Below are 16,585 nucleotides of genomic sequence, written 5' to 3' on the forward strand. Positions count from 1 at the left end.
AGAATTAATGCCAGAGGATAACTTCTCAGTGAGAAATTTGTAAGCCAGAGATTCAGACTTTTGTGTTTCTATAATAATCTTTTATAGTCTGCTTCATGTAGAATAGGGGATGGCAAACATTTGCTGGAAAGGATCAGATAGTACATATTTTAGGCTTTAAGGATCATATAGTCCCTGTCACAACTATTCAGCCCTGCCGTTGTAGCTCAAAAGCAGCCATAGGCAGTACGTAAATGAGTGCAGTTATATTCTAATAAAACTTTACAGAATAGTCAGCAGGCTAGATTTGGCCTGTGGTCAGTAGTTTGCTCAACTTCTGATGTAGAAGGAAAAAGTTGTAAATAGTAAAAATAAAATTCCACTTGGAAAATATTTAGGAAATGTCTTATATTAGTTTTATTCAATTTATTCTTTAAAACCTACATTCTAATGGTGTAAGCAATAACAAGAAAACAGATTTATAAAAACATGCAACTTCTAGTGTGTATTCTTATGTAATTGCAGCTGGTAAATCTGACAGATTTAATATTTCATGAGATAGGAATCTCTATAAAAATCAAGACTCTGGGCCAGGTGTGGTAGCTCATGCCTTTTATCCCAGCACTTTGGGAGGCCGAGGCAGTAGGATCACTTAAGGCCAGGAGTTCAAGACCACCCTGGGCAACAGAGAGAGACTCTGTACAAAAAAAATAAATAAGCTGGGCATGGTGGCAGCCCCAGCTGCTTGGGAGACTGAGGCAGGAGAATCACTTGAGCACAGAAATTCAAGGTTACAGTGAGCTATGATTGGACCACTGCATCCCAGCCTAGGTGACAGAGCAAGACCCTATCTCAAAAAAAAAAAAAAAAATCAAGACTTTGGTTTAAAGTTAAAGCTCTTTTTTGTTTTTGCAATTTCTTGAAGTGGATGTAATACACTTAGGTAGTGTTAAATCCTTAGTTTATTTAAAATTACTGATTTCTAGAGGGTAAAACTGTTGACTCCATGATATATATTAATCATTAAACACAAGTAATATTGGAATACTTCATGACAAATTGAAAAATTCTGAATAATAAACTACCTATAATATTTACTATCCATAAGCATCATATTCTGAAACGATTGACAAGTGACTGCAAGGAAATTTATGTTTTATTTTACATAGATAACTTCATTCAGAGGACCAAGCAACGATATAATAATCCCAGGTCTCTTTCAACCAAGATAAATCTTTCTGACATGCAGACGGAAATCAAGTTGAGACCTCCTTATCAAATTTCCATGTGCGAACTGGGGTCAGCCAATGGAGTCACATCAGCATTTTCTGTTGACTATAAAGGTGCTGGTAAGATTTCTTCTGGTGAGTTCTGGATCTCAGTTATTTTATTTTTTAAAAATCCTTGGGAAGAACTGAGAATCTCTTGAAAATGAATTACTTCATTCTGATATTTTAAGTCAAGTACATGAGAGAATATAGAAGTTCAAAGCAATCCTTTTTCAGTGATTTATAAAGTAAGCTACCAGATATGTGACTAGTCAGGAAAATACTTTCAAATAGCAACCTCAGGGGATCTCTTTGCTAGAAAAACATTTTTTTAAATTTAAAATTTTTAAAAGTTAATTTTCATGGGTACATATTCGGTGTGTAATATATTTATGGGGTACATGAGATATTTTGATACAGGCATGCAATGCGTAATAATCACATTAGGGTAAATGGGGTATTCATCACCTCAAGCATTTATTATTTCTTTGTGTTATAAACATGTCAGTTGTACTCTGTTATTTTAAAATGTACAATAAATTATAAGTTATTGTTGACTGTAGTCACCCTATTGTAGTATCAAGTACTAAATCTTATTCATCTTAGCTAACTGTATTATGTACCCATTAATCATCCCCCTTTCTCCCACCCCCACTACCCTTCCCATCCTCCGGTAACCAAAATTCTACTCTCTATCTCCATGAGTTCAGTTGTTTTAAACTTTAGCTCCCACAAATGAATGAGAATATGTAAACTTTTCCTTTCTGTGCCTAGTTTATTTAAGTTAATAAAATGTCCTCCACTTCATCCATGCTGTTGCAAATGACAGGATCTCATTCTTTTTTTATGGCTGAATAATACTCTGTTGTGTATGTGTGCCACATTTTATGCATTTGTCTTGTGATGGGCACTTAGGTTGCTTCCAAGTCTTACCTGTTGTGAATAGACTGCAGTAAACATGAGAATGCAGATGTCTCTTCGATATGCTGATTTCCTTTCTTTTGGGTATGTACCTAGTAGTGGGATTGCTGGATTATATGATAGTTCTCTTTTTAGTTTTTGAGGAACCTCAAAACTACTACTGTTTTCCATAGTGATTGTACTGATTTACATCCCCACCAACAGTGTTCCCTTTTTTCCACATCCTCACCAGCATTCATTATTGCCTGTCTTTTGGATAAAAGCCATTTTAACTGGGGTGAGATGATGTCTTGTTGTAGTTTTGTTTTGCATTTCTCTGATGATTGGTGATGTTGAACACCTTTTCATATACCTGTTTACCATTTGTATGTCTCGTTTTAGAAATGTCTGTTCAGCTCTTTTGCCCATTTTTTAATAGGCTTATTAGATTTTTTCATATAGAGTTGTTTGAGCCCATCATATATTCTGGTTATTAACCCCTTGTCAGATGGATATAGGGATTCACATTCCCTGTCAGTTTGCAAATATTTTCTATCATTCTGTGGGTTGTCTCTTCACTTTGTTGTTTCTTTTGCTGTGTAGAAGCTTTTTAACTCAATATAATGCAATTTGTCCACTTTTGCCTTGGAGGCCTGTGCTTGTGGAGTATTACTCAAGAGATGTCCTGGAGCGTTTCCCCAATGTTATCTTTAGTAGCTTCATAGTTTGAGGTCTGAGATTTAAGTCTAATCCATTTGATTTGATCTTCATATATGACTAGGAAAACATTTAAGGTTTCTTTGTAAACATTTTTCTAGAAATGAAAAATAGGTTATTTGTACTGCCTATTTATAGGCATGTAAAGTGCTTTACATTTTATCAAAATGGCTACATTTAAGGCCAGAGTGCTTGACTGTCACAGGTGTAAATACTTTAGTGATCATCTGCTCAAACCTTCCATCCCAAAGAAGGAATACTATCTTCAACAACTGTGAAAGGATATAAACTTTTGCTTAAAATGAACACCTCTTTGTTTTATAAGGTAGCATATGACATTGTCAGACTATATGTTTAAAATAATTATTCCAACCTAAGCCTTTAGGGGAAAAAAAAAAATCTTCCTTATGTAATTGAGCTAAAGTCGGCTTCCCTATGTCTACCAGTTTGTTTTGTGATCTCTTTCTCCCTTCCTTCAGCAGAACCAGAAAAACAGTTAAGTCAGCAACTGTGTGTCCTTTCCATCCTCTTAGTCTAGTCTACTTCATATAAATATCTCCAGTTCACCAGTGAGAACACATGGACACAGGGAGGGGAACATCACACACGGGGGCCTGTCAAGGGGTCAGGAGCAAGGGGAGGGATAGCATTAGGAGAAATACCTAATGTAGATGATGGGTTGATGGGTGCAGCAAACCACCATGGCACATGTATACCTATGTAACAAACCTGCATGCTCTGCACATGTATTCTAGAACTTAAAGTATAATAAAAAAAGAAATAAAAATGCAAGACAATGTCAACTATAGAATACAAGACAAACACATTTATCATTGTGTATTGGCAAAGGGCGAAATTTTCAATTAAACTGTAACAAACATGCACCTTTTTGAATCACGAGGTCAGGAGTTCAAGACCAGCCTGGTCAAGATGGTCTAGTAGACAGTCACCAGCCTGTCTACTAAAAATACAAAAATTAGCTGGGCGTGGTGGCAGGTGCCTGTAATCCCAGTTACTTGGGAGACTGAGGCAGAGAATTGCTTGAATCCAGGAGGTGGAGGTTGCAGTGAGCTGAGATCGCACCACTATACTCCAGCCTGGGTGACAGAGCGAGACTCCATCTCAAAAAAAAAAGAAAAAAAAAAAAACAAACCTCCAGTTAACTTAGCCTTTTCATTTATGGCATTTCAAGTTCTCCCCATCCTAAAAGCTTCCTCTAGACCTGCTTTAGTTTGTTAATATTCTTTAAATTTGGACTGAATACAACACTTCACATACAAATGTGGGAGAAGAGGGTAACAAATTTTATAAAAATAATCCAGTCAGTTAGTAAACAAGCAGATAACAATAATAAGCCCAGTTGGTCAGGGGTGGTAGGGGGAGGGTGGGCCAGTACCCAGATTGTTACAGTGTGTTACCTAAAATGTCCAATTTCCAATAAATTGTAAGACATGCAAAGAAACAGGAAAATGTGGCCAAGCATGGTGGCTCACACCTATAATCCCAGCAGTTTGGGAGGCCGAGGTGGGTGGATCACCTGGGGTTGGAAGTTCAAGACCAGCCTGACCAACGTGGAGAAACACGTCTCTACTGAAAAAAAAAAAAAAAAAAAAATTAGCCAGGGATGGTGGCACATGTCTGTAATCCCAGCTACAGGAGAGGCTGAAGCAGGAGAATTGCTTGAACCCAGGAGGCAGAGGTTGCAGTAAGCCGAGATTACACCATTGCACTCTAGCCTGGGCAATAAGAGCGAAACTCCGTCTCAAAAAAAAAAAAAGGAAACAGGAAAATATGACCCATACACTGTGAGCCGCGGACAGGGACAGAATGTAGGTAACAAACTGCCTCTGAGAGCAGTCAGGTGTCAGATTTAACAAAGACTTCAAAGTAGCCATTATAATTGTATTCAAAAACTAAAGGAAACTATTAAAGGAGTAAAGGGGGAGGTATGATAATGTTGCATCAAATAGACAATACCAATAAAGAGAAATTATTTTTTAAAAAGTGGAAATTCTGGAATTAAGTAAAATTACTAAAATGAAAAATTCATTAGAAGGGCTTAACAATAGATTTGAACTGGCAGAAGAGTTAGCAATTTGAAGATAGATTGATAGAGATTATTTAATCCAAAAAACAGAAAAAAGAATGAAGAAAAATGAACAGAACCTCAGAAAAATAGGGGGCATGCCACCATAGGTGTGACAGGATACTGAAGAAGAAGGGAGAGAAAAAGCAGAAAAAATATTTGAGGAAATAATGGCTGAAAAGTTCCCAGATTTACTGAAGAACATTAATCTGCTCTTCCAGGAAGTTCAGTGAACTCCAAATGGGATACACACAGGAGATCCACAAATAGATGAATCATAGTAAAATGCTGAAATCCAAAGACAAGAAGAAAATCTTGAAATCAGCAAGAGAAGAAGAACTTGTCACTTAATGAGTTTACCTGTATAACAAACCCGCACACATCTATCCCTGAACCTAAAATATAAGTTAAAAGAAAACCAAAACTCATCACTTACAGTGAACCTCAATAAGATTAACAGCTGACTTCTTAGCAGAACCGATAGCGACTAGTAGGCAATGGAATGACATACAAAGTGCTGAAAGAAAAAAATAAAAACTACTAGTAACCAAGAATCTTATATCCAGCAAAGTTATCTTTTAAAATGAAGGCAAAAGAAAGACATTTACAGATAAATGAAAGATAAGATAATTTGTTCCTAGCAGAATCACCTTATAAGAAGTAATAGAGGAAATTCTTGGCTGGGCGTGGTGGCTTATGCCTGTAATCCCAGCACTTTGGGAGGCCGAGGCCAGCAGATCACAAGGTCAGGAGTTTGAGACCAGCCCTGCCAACATGGTGAAACCCCCGCCTATACTAAAAATACAAAAATTAACTGGGCATGGTGCTGTACACCTGTAATCCCAGCTACTCAGGAGGCTGAGGCAGGAGAATTGCTTGAACCTGGGAGGTGGAAGTTGCAGTGAGCTGAGATTGCACCACTGTGCTCCAGCCTGGGCAACAGAGCAAGACTTCATCTCAAAAACATAAAATAAAATAATAATAATGGAAATTCTTTAGGATGAAAACAAGTGACCCTAGAAAATGATTTGAATCCATTTGAAAAAAAGCAAAGAACAAGGGTAAGGGTAATTAAGTAATTTTAAAAGACAGTAAAGGCCAGGTGTGGTGGCTCATGCCTGTAATCCTAGTACTTTGGGAGGCCAAAGTGGGAAGATCCCATGAGCCCAGGAGTTTGAGATTGCAGTGAGCTAGGCTGCCCTCCAGCCTGGGCAATAGAGCAAGACTCTGACTCGTAAAAATACATTAATACATTTTTCTTCTACTCTCTACTCTTAACTGATTTAAAAAGTGATCACATAAAACAGTGCATATATAATATCATTTAGGCCTATAACATATAGAAATGTAATATATTTTCCAATACAGCAAAAAGGACATGGGCGGTAGTTAAGTTGTACTGGGCTAAAGAGATTCCTCCAGATGGTAATTCAAATCAACAGGAACTAATGAAGAAAGCCAGAAAGATAAGATAAATATTAACAAGAGCTATAAACATATAATTACTATCCTTTGTTAGCATTTTTAGAAGACATAAAATTCTATAAAGTTATAATTTATAACAGTGTATGTTGGAGTTTGTGATGTTTATTGATATGTATAACAGCAATACCACAAAAAGGAGATAAAGGGAATAGAGCTATATAGGAGTAATGTTTCTGTGGCTCATTAGAATTTAGTATAAATTCTTACAGTTAAGATGTACATGGTAAACTTAGAGCAACCACAAAGCAAATAAAAAGTAGTAAAAAATTATTGAAGAAAAATACCATACTACTAAATATTCACTTAATGCAAATTAGAAAAAAAAAAAAAAAAAACAGTGAAGGAAGGATAGAGCCAAAAAAAGCATCAGATGGATAAGACAAAAGGAAAAAAATGGCAGATGTAAATCTGTATCAATAATAATATTATATGTGACTGGATTTTAAAAGTGTTAATATATTAAATAATCCAGTCAAAAGATGGAGATTGTAAGACTGGAGTAAAAATTAAAAAGCAAGATGCAACTATATGCTGTCTTCCTTAGGTTCAAATATATAAATAGATTGAAAGTCAAAGGATAAAAAAAGTACATAAAGAGCAAAAGAGAGCTGGAGTAGCAATAATAATATTAGACAAAATGGACTTTATGACATTGTTATGAGAGGTAAAGCATGACATTTTATAATGATAAAAGGATGAATCAATTAAGATAGAGCTATAAATGTATATGCATTTAACAACAGAGCCCCAAAGTACATTAAGTAAAACCTGCCAGAAGTGAATACAGAAACAGACAATTGAACAATAATAGTTGAAAACTTAGATACACAACTTTCAATAATGGATAGAACAATTAGGCAGAAAATAAGAAAATACGAAACACCTGCATCACCATACGCCAATGAGACATAACAGACATCTATTAGGATACTCCATTTAACAACAGAATTTATGTTCTTAAGTGCATGTGAACTATTCTCCAGGATAGACCTTATGCTAAGCTAAACAAAACAAAAAGAAAAACAAAACCTTCATGAATTTAAAAGGATAGAAATAGTACGAAGTATGTTCTCCAGCCACATTAGAATGAAATTAGAAGTGAAAACAGAAATTTGGGAAACTCACAAATACGTGGAAGTTAGAAAGTACATTCCTAAATAGTGAATAGGTCAGAGAATAAATCAAAAGGGAAATGTGTACTTTGAGATGAATGAAAATGAAGACTCAGCATACCAAAACTTACAGGATGTAGCAAAAGCTATATTTAGAGGAAAATTTATAGCTGTAAATGCCTATGTTTAAAAAAATAGATTTGAAGACAACTTTCCACTTAAAGATAATGGACAAAGAAAAGCAAATTAAACCTAAAGCAAACAGAAGGAAGGAAATAACGATTAGAACAGAAACAAATGAAATAGAGGATAGGAAAACAGTAGAGAAAAATCAACAAAACCAAAAGTTGGTTCTTTGAAAAAACTGACAAACCCTTAGCTAGATTGACCCAGAAAATAATTACTCAAATTAGAAATGAAGGGGCCAGGCACAGTGGCTCACACCTGCAACCCCAACGCTTTGGAAGGCTGAGGTGGATGCATCACTTGAGGCCAGGAGTTCAAGACCAGTCTGGCCAACATAGCAAAACCCCATTTCTCCTAAAAATACAAAAAATTAGCTGGGCATGGTGGCACATGCCCGTAATCCCAGCTGCTCAGGAGGCTGAGGCATGAGAATTGCTGAAAACCTGGGAGGTGGAGGTTGCAGTGAGCTGAGATCACACCACTGCACTCCACCCTGGGCAATAGAGTGAGACTCTGTCTAAAAGAAAAAAGAAATGAAAAGGAAGGCATTTCTCCTGACCTTCTAGAAATAAAAAGGATTGTAAAGAAATACTGTAAACAAGTGTATCCCATTAAATTCAATAACTTTGATGAAATGGACAAATTCCTAGAAAAACACAAACTACTGGTAATGATGCAAGAAGATAATCTGAATAGATCTATAAAAGCAAAAAGATTCAATTAGTAATAAAAACTACCCACAAAGAAGACTCCAGACCCAGATACATTTACTGGTAATTTTTACCACACAGTTAATGAAAAGTTAATAAACAATTATTTACAAACAGTTCCAAAAAAGTAGTAAAGGGCCAGGTGCTGTGGCTCACACCTGTAATCCCGCCACTTTGGGAGGCCAAGGGAGGCAGATGGCTTGAGCTCAGGAGTTCAAGACCAGCCTGTGCAATGTGGTGCAACACTGTCTCTACAAAAAATACTTCCGTATTCTGTGACGCCAGTATCATCCTAATACCAAAACCAGGCAAAGTCATCACAAAGAAAGTAAAATGCAGACCAACATATCTTACGAATATAAACACAAAAGTCCTCAACAAAATACAAGCAAACCCCATCCAGCAATGTATTTTAAAAATTAGAACAGGCACTGTGGTTCATGCCTATAATCCCAGCACTTTGGGGGACTGAGGCAGGAGGATCACTTGTGCCCAGGAGTTTGAGACAATCCTGGATAACATAGGCAGACCCCATCTCTACAAAAAAGTTTTAAAAATTAGCCTGGTGGTATGCATGTATAGTCCCAGCAACTCAGGAGGCTGAGGTGGGAGAATCACTTGAGCCCAGGGGTTTGAGGCTACAGTGAGTGATAATGACACCACTGTACTCCAGCCTGGGTGACAGAGCAAGACCCTGTCTCTAAAAGAAAAAATTATAGTTATGTGCTACATAACAACATTTTGTTAATGATAGACTGAATATATGGTGGTGATTTCAAAAAATTATAATAGCATATTTTTACTGCACCTTTTCTGTGTTGAGATACACAAATACCATTGTGTTACAGTAGTCTACAGTAGTCACTACAATAACATGCTGCACAGGTTTGTAACCCAGGAGCAGTAGGCTCTACCATATAGCCTAGGTATGTATTAGGGTGTACTATCTAGGTTTGTGTAAGTACATTCTATGATGTTTGCACAGCAATATCACATAATGACACATTGTTCTGGATGTATCCCCATTATTTAAGGATGCATGACTGTACACCCTGACCAAGTGGGATTTATCCCAGGTGTGCAAGTTTGCTTTAACATCTAAAAATCAGTTAATGTAGTATATTGATAAGAAATAAAAAAACACATGATTATCTCAATACATGCAGAGAAAGCATTTGACAAAATTCAACAGCCTTTCATGGCAAAAAAAAAAAAAAAAAAAAAAAAAAAGAATAGAAGGGAACTTCCTCAACTTGATAAAGGTCACTTATGGAAAACCCACAACTAACATTATACTTGATGGTGAAAGACAGGATGCTTTTTCCTAAGATCCAGGGAGAAGACAAAGATGTCTGCTTACACTACTTCTACTCAACATTATACTGGAAGTTCAAGCCACAGCTGGCCATTGGACAAGGACAATAAATGAAAAGGCATGTAGATTGCAAAGGAAGATATAAAATAACTCTATTCACATATGACATAATCTTTCATATAGAACATTCTAAGGAATCCACTGAAAAACTATGAGAACTAATAAATGAGTTCAGTGAGGTTGTGGGATACAAGATTAATATAAAAAACAATTGTATTCTATATACTAGCAATGAACAATCTGAAAATGAAATTAAGAAAATCCTATATACTGAAAACTATAAAACATCATTGAAAGAAATTAAGACCTAAATTAATGACAAGTAGTCTCATGTTCATGATTGAAAAACAGTATTGTTTAAACGGTTGTACTTCCCAAATTGATAGAGAGATTTAGCACATTGTCTATAAAAATCCCAGCTTTTTTTTGTAGAAATTGACAAGATGATCCTAGAATTCATATGGAAATGCAAAGGATGGAGCATAGCCAAAATAATCTTGGAAAATCTTGGAAAAGTACAAAGTTGGAGGACTCACACTTTCAAACATACTACCAACCTGCAATTGTCATGACTGTGAGGTTCTAGTTTAAGGATAGATACATAGATCAACGGAGTAGAATTGAGAGTACAGAAGTAAACACATTATGGTTATTTAATTTTCGACAGTGATGCCAAGAAAATGGTGAAATAATAGTCTTTTAGACAAATGGTGCTAGGACAACTAGGTAGCCACATGCAAAAGAATGAAGTTGGACCCCTACCTCAAAAAAAAAATAGATTAATTAAAATGTATCCTTAAAATTAACAGCAAAACTATACAACTCTTAGGAGAAAACATACATATAAATCTTTGTATAATCTTGTATTAGGTTTTTAAGACTTGACACCAAAATCACAATGAAAAAAGAAAAAATACACCAGGCACAGTGGCTCACACTTGTAATCCCAGCACTTTGGGAGGCCATCGCGGGCAGATCACTTGGGCCCATGAGTTCAAGACCAGCATGGGCAACATGTTGAAACCTTGTCTCTACAAAAAATACAAAAATTATCCAGGCATGGTGGTGCACGCCTGTAGTCCCAGCTACTTAGGAGGCTGAGGTCGGAGGACAGTTTTAGCCTAGGAGGTGGAAGTTGCAGTAAGCTGAGATCGCACCAATGCAGTCCAGCCTGGGCAACAGCCAGACCTTGTCTCAAAAAACAAAAGAAAAAAATGGGCAAGGTGGACATCATCAAAACTAAAAACTTTTTTGGAGATAAGTTCTTACAATGTTGCCCAGGCTGGTCTCATGCTTGTGGGCTCAAAACAGTCCTCCCACCTCAGCCTCTAGAGTAGTCTGGATTACAGGTGTGTACTACTTCCCCAATTCAAAATTGAAAACGTTGTTCTTCAAATAACACTATTAAGAAAGTGAAAAGGCAACCCACAGAATGGGAGAAAATACTTGTAAATCATATGTCTGATGAGGAACTAGTATCTAAAATATGTAAGTACCTCTTACAACTAAACAATAAAAAGACATAGTCCAGTTTGAAAATGGAGAAAGGGGCCGGGCGCGGTGTCTCAAGCCTGTAATCCCAGCGCTTTGGGAGGCTGAGATGGGCGGATCACAAGGTCAGGAGATCAAGACCATCCTGGCTAACATAGTGAAATCCTGTCTCTACTAAAAATACAAAAAATTAGCCGGGCGTGGTGGCGGGCGCCTGTAGTCCCAGCTACTCAGGAGGCTGAGGCAGGAGAATGGCGTAAACCCAGGAGGCGGAGCTTGCAGTGAGCTGAGATCCGGCCACTGCACTCCAGCCTGGGCGACAGAGTGAGACTCCGTCTCAAAAAAAAAAAAAAAAAAAAAAAAAGAAAGGATTGAACTAGGCATTTTTGTAAAGAATTTGTACAACTGGACAATTAACACATGAAATTGTTACGTCATAGTCATTAGGGAAATACAAAGCAAAGTTATAAGGAGATGCGACTTCATACCTATTAGGATAGCTAAAATTAAAAAGATAGTAACAAGCGTGGATGAGGATATAGAGAAATTGGAACCCCTATATTTTGCCAGTGGGGTTGTAAAATTATGCAATCACTTTGGAAAACAGTTTGGAAGTTCCTCAAAAAGTTAAAAAGAGTTACCGTATAGTCCAGCAATTCTACTCTTAGTTATACCCCAGAGAAATGCAAACATATGTCCTCACAAAAATGTGTGTATGAATATAGCATTATGCAAAATAATTCATGAATAGCAGCATTATTCAAAGCCAAAAAGTGTGGACACTCAACTGTCCATCAACTGATGAGTGGATAAATAAAATGTGATATATCCATATAGTGTATTATTATTCGGCCATAAAAGGGAATAAAGTACTGATATATATAAAACAACGTCTATGAATCTTAAAAACATTATGCTAAATGAAAGAAGTCAATCATACAAAGGTCACATATTAATCATTCTCTTTATATGAAATGTCCAGAATAGGCAAATCTGGAGAGACAGGAAGTAGATTAATGATTGACAGGAGCTAGAGGAATGGAGGGAAATAGGCAGTGACTACTACTAATAGGTACAAGGCTTCTTTTGGGGGTGATGAAAATATGGAATTAGGTATTTACGATTGTTGTACAACTCTGTGAGTATACGAAAAACTCCTGAATTGTGTATTTTAAAAGTATGAATTTTATTGAATATGGATTATATTTCAATTTTTAAAATCACTAATAAATTTAATTATTACTTTGAAGACTTCCAGTTCTAGTAGTGATGGAGTAGGTAATTCAGATCACCAGTCCCACTGAGTACATGTAGAAAAGTTCAATGAAATGTATATATTCTATAGAATATATGTGTCTAGTCTAATATAGAATTTAATCCTATATAATCTTCCTGATATCTCTGGAGATCCAACAAGATTTCTAAGAATTAGTGGGATACAGAGGAGGATGGAGGCCCAGGGAGATGAGCTCAGTGTTCAGAGCTACTTTTTCCTTTGGTGCTTTTACCCATTTTGGAGAGAGCAGTTGACAGATTACAGAACAGAGTCTGCCAAGATGGTGAACCTTATGAGCATCTCTCCAGCTTTGGTTTATGACCTCAGATTTTTTGCACCCTAGGAATATGGGTGAGCTTAGTTTTGAATCATACGGTTCTCTAAAATTGGAGTGAGGTGATTCCACTGTGCTAATTCTCCAAAGGTCCTAGCAGAAGCAATCAAATATCTTCCTTGGAAGAAGACAGTGTCATAAGCTTCAAATTATGTCTACAACAAGATTTTGAAAATAAAATGTTTAGCAAACAATCATAGATAATTAAGCACCTTAAGAGACTACACTACATGAACAGAGATCATCAGAAACGCGCACGTGCGCACATGCGCGCGCACACACACACACACATGCACGATCTGATAGAAACAATGGAAGCCAGAAGACAACTTAATGATAACTTTGAAAGGATGAAAGAAAATAACTGCAAATGTAGAATTCTGTGCTTACAAAAATATCCGCAAAGAATGCAGTGGCAAGAATAGATATCCGTGTATTTTTCCTGATCCTGATATTAGCAGCGAAAACATTCAGTCTCTAGGTTTTGCTGGTCATATGGCCTCTGCTGGTATAACACATGAAAGTAGCCATAGGTGTTATATAAAAGAATGAGTGAGGCTGTGAGGCAATAAAACTTTATTTACAAAAATAGGTGGTGAGCTAAATTTAGTCTGTGGGTCATAGTTTGCCAACCTGTGCTGTCTGCTAATCTCTGGCACAGAGTTGACATAACCTTGTGACAGTGTGGTAAATATACTGATATCTTTATCAGATAAAAGTAAAATGCTTCTGATTTTTCTCTGTTTATCAGGATAGAGAAAAATGTGTTACCAAATGAGTACCTACAGATCAGAGAATGAATTGTTTTGTTCTATAAGAAGACTGCATTTGGAAAAGCACATGCAGTTGAAACCTACAATAGTCTACTGTCATCCTCCAAGACACATCCATTTGGGAGACATACTGGAGAGTTAAATGGGAATATAATAGGAATTGCTGCCTATATGTCTTTTAAGCCTTGGATGGTGGCACTGATCGCTATAATTACCTTGATGATATTTGGGTTGGGGGAGCTCCAAAACTTCCATTGGCTCTTCCTTCTCTAATTCTATGGGTCCGGGAGTCAGTATTGCAAAAGATATCTGTTCATTAATACACACTAAGGATTCAGGAATATAACCTAAATTAGGGGTGGGGGTCCAACCTGACTCACCAGGATGTGGACTCTATTAGAAACTCCATATATCACCATAAGTCCCCACCCTGACCTGCAGTAACATCCTGGATCACCAAACGTTAGACACTTGGAAAATGGGGAGAGTCTGGTATTTGTTACTGTTTTAAGGAAGAGGGGCCAGGTGCAGCAGTTCGTGCCTGTAATCCCAGCTCTTGAGGAGGTCAGGGTGGGAGGATGGCTTGAGCTTAAGAGTTTGAGACCAGCCTGGATAACAAAGCAAGACCCTGTTTCTACAAAAAATTAAAAGATTAACTAGGCGTGGTGGCACGTGACTGTAGTCCCAGCTACTAGAAAGGCTGAGGCAGGAGGATTGCTTGAGCCTGAGAGGTTGAGGCTACAGTGAGCCTTGATCAAGCCACTATACTCCAGCCTGGGTGACAGAGTGAGACCTTGTCTCAGAAAAAAAGTTTTAAAAGAAACTCACAAGTAGAACTTACTTTAGTTTTATTTTTGAGATGGAGTCTTGCTCTGTCGCCCAGCAGGCTTGAGGGCAGTGGCGCAATCTCGGCCCGCTGCAACCTCTACCTCCCAGGTTCAAGCAATTCTTCTGCCTCAGCCTCCCGAGTAGCTGGGATTACAGGAGCATGCCACCATGCCTGGCTAATTTTTGTATTTTTAGTAGAGACAGGGTTTCACCATGTTGGCCACGTCTGATCTCTAACTCCTGACCTCATGATCTGCCAACCTTGGCCTCCCAAAGTGCTAGGATTGCAGGCGTTCACCACCGCACCCAGCCTAGAACTTTTTTTAATATAACTTTAAATTTACTTTTAATTCAGACCAAGCCTACATAATATTTTTTATAGTCCCCAAGTTAAAATATATGTTTATGTTTTGGAACTTCTAAATAAAACTATTCGGTTTATTTTAGAATCTGGTTAATAGTTACTTGATAAACATCATTTTTCAGGCTTTTCCCCCCTCTGTTTCAGTACCTTACTCTCAATATCTTTTTTGTATTTCTTGACTTTTTTCTCTTTCCGGTCTTTTGATCCTTTCCCCACAGTCTGGCATGAGTGTTTTTATCTTGCCACACTTATCATGTTCTGAAGTCTACAGATGTTGTTCATGGTTTTAAAATGTGAAATGAAGGGTACTGTGTTCTGCTTTTACTTCTTTTAAAACTGCTTATTATGGAAAATTTCAAAGTAAACAGAATAGTATAAATAAACAGAATGGTATGATTAACTCTCATGTACCCAGCTATACCAACTATATCAACATTTTGCCATTCTTTTTTCATCTGTACTTCTACCTACTCCCCACTCATCCACTCAGTAATTTATTTCTACATTTTTTTCTTAAGGGAGATTTACATATATTAAAATGCACAAATCTTCGCTATGTCCACCCCGTTTTAAAGTATATGTTTCATTATTACTCAGGTATGGTGAGGAAGAGATGACTGTCATAAAAAAGGTAGTTTGTTATACTCACTGATCCCTAGAGAAGGGAGCACACAAGGATGTACCAATGTGGGTCAGGAGGAAAATGTGGGCAAGAACTTTTATTGTGGCTTTGGTGGTAAGGAATGGGTGAGGCAGGGTAAGGAGGTTTTAAGATTGGCTAGTTTGAATAATTTCAATGGACTCTGGGGCATAGGTTCTATCTCTAATTGTCTGATACCTGGCCCTGGGATGATTGGGATAGGGAAATGGCCCTGGGTGTGATGAGAGCCTTGTAGAAGAGTTGGTTGGTAGCGTGAGTCTGGATTGATTGGAATGCATATGAAAGGTGGACTCAGGCGAGTTGTTTGCCATCCCTAGGAATTAGCTATCCCTGGAAGAGGCAGTTCTTCCAGGGCTGGCAAGGCCCAAGAGGTCAAAGCATCAAAAATACAGAATAAAAAGACATGATTAATAAACGCCCTTATCACAATATAGGACATTTCCATCTCCCCCATAAAGTTTCTTTGTGTCCCTTTTCAGTCAATTTCCACCATCCTCTAGACAACCACTGTTTTTATTTTTTTCCACTGGAACTTTATTTTGTTCCAGAACTTTATATAAAAAAAAACTACATTATGTGACCATTGTGTTCAGCTTCTTTTGCACAGCAAAATGTTATACATATGTGTTGCCTGTCTCAGTAATTTGTTCCTTTTTATTCCTGAGCAGTATTCCATTGTGTGAATGTACCACAATTTGTTTGTTTATTCTCTTGCTGATGGACATAAACCTCAGTTTTTATTATTGTACATAAAGCTACTATGAACATTCATCCTTTTGTTGACATGTATTTTCATTTCCCTTGAGTAAATATTAGGAGTGGAATTGATAGGTCAAAAGGTTGCCTGTTTAAGAAACTGCCAGTTTTCTGAAGTAGTTGTACCATTTTATTCCCAAAAAGCAATTTATAAGCATTTTGATTACTCCACATCTTCACCAATATTTAGTGTTGTTAGTCTTTTTACTTTTATGTTGTGCTTTAGAAAAGAAAACTTCATAAAACCCTAAATTTAGGGTTTAAACTGATAGAAACACTTCTGT

General features: G+C 37.1%; 1 protein-coding gene across 6 annotated transcripts in view; it reads left to right on the forward strand.

The window, feature by feature from the left end:
- SEC22A (SEC22 homolog A, vesicle trafficking protein) overlaps positions 1-16,585 on the forward strand; it is a 77,368-nt gene that overhangs the window by 28,539 nt on the left and 32,244 nt on the right. For all 6 annotated transcript variants that reach the window (XM_073009771.1, XM_073009766.1, XM_073009770.1 and 3 more), the window contains exon 5: positions 1,149-1,343. In XM_073009771.1, the coding sequence (XP_072865872.1) occupies positions 1,149-1,343 (195 nt within the window). The remainder of the gene's footprint in view (positions 1-1,148; positions 1,344-16,585) is intronic.

This window comes from Chlorocebus sabaeus, chromosome 22, assembly GCF_047675955.1.
Source record: "Chlorocebus sabaeus isolate Y175 chromosome 22, mChlSab1.0.hap1, whole genome shotgun sequence".
NCBI classification, from domain to species: domain Eukaryota; kingdom Metazoa; phylum Chordata; class Mammalia; order Primates; family Cercopithecidae; genus Chlorocebus; species Chlorocebus sabaeus.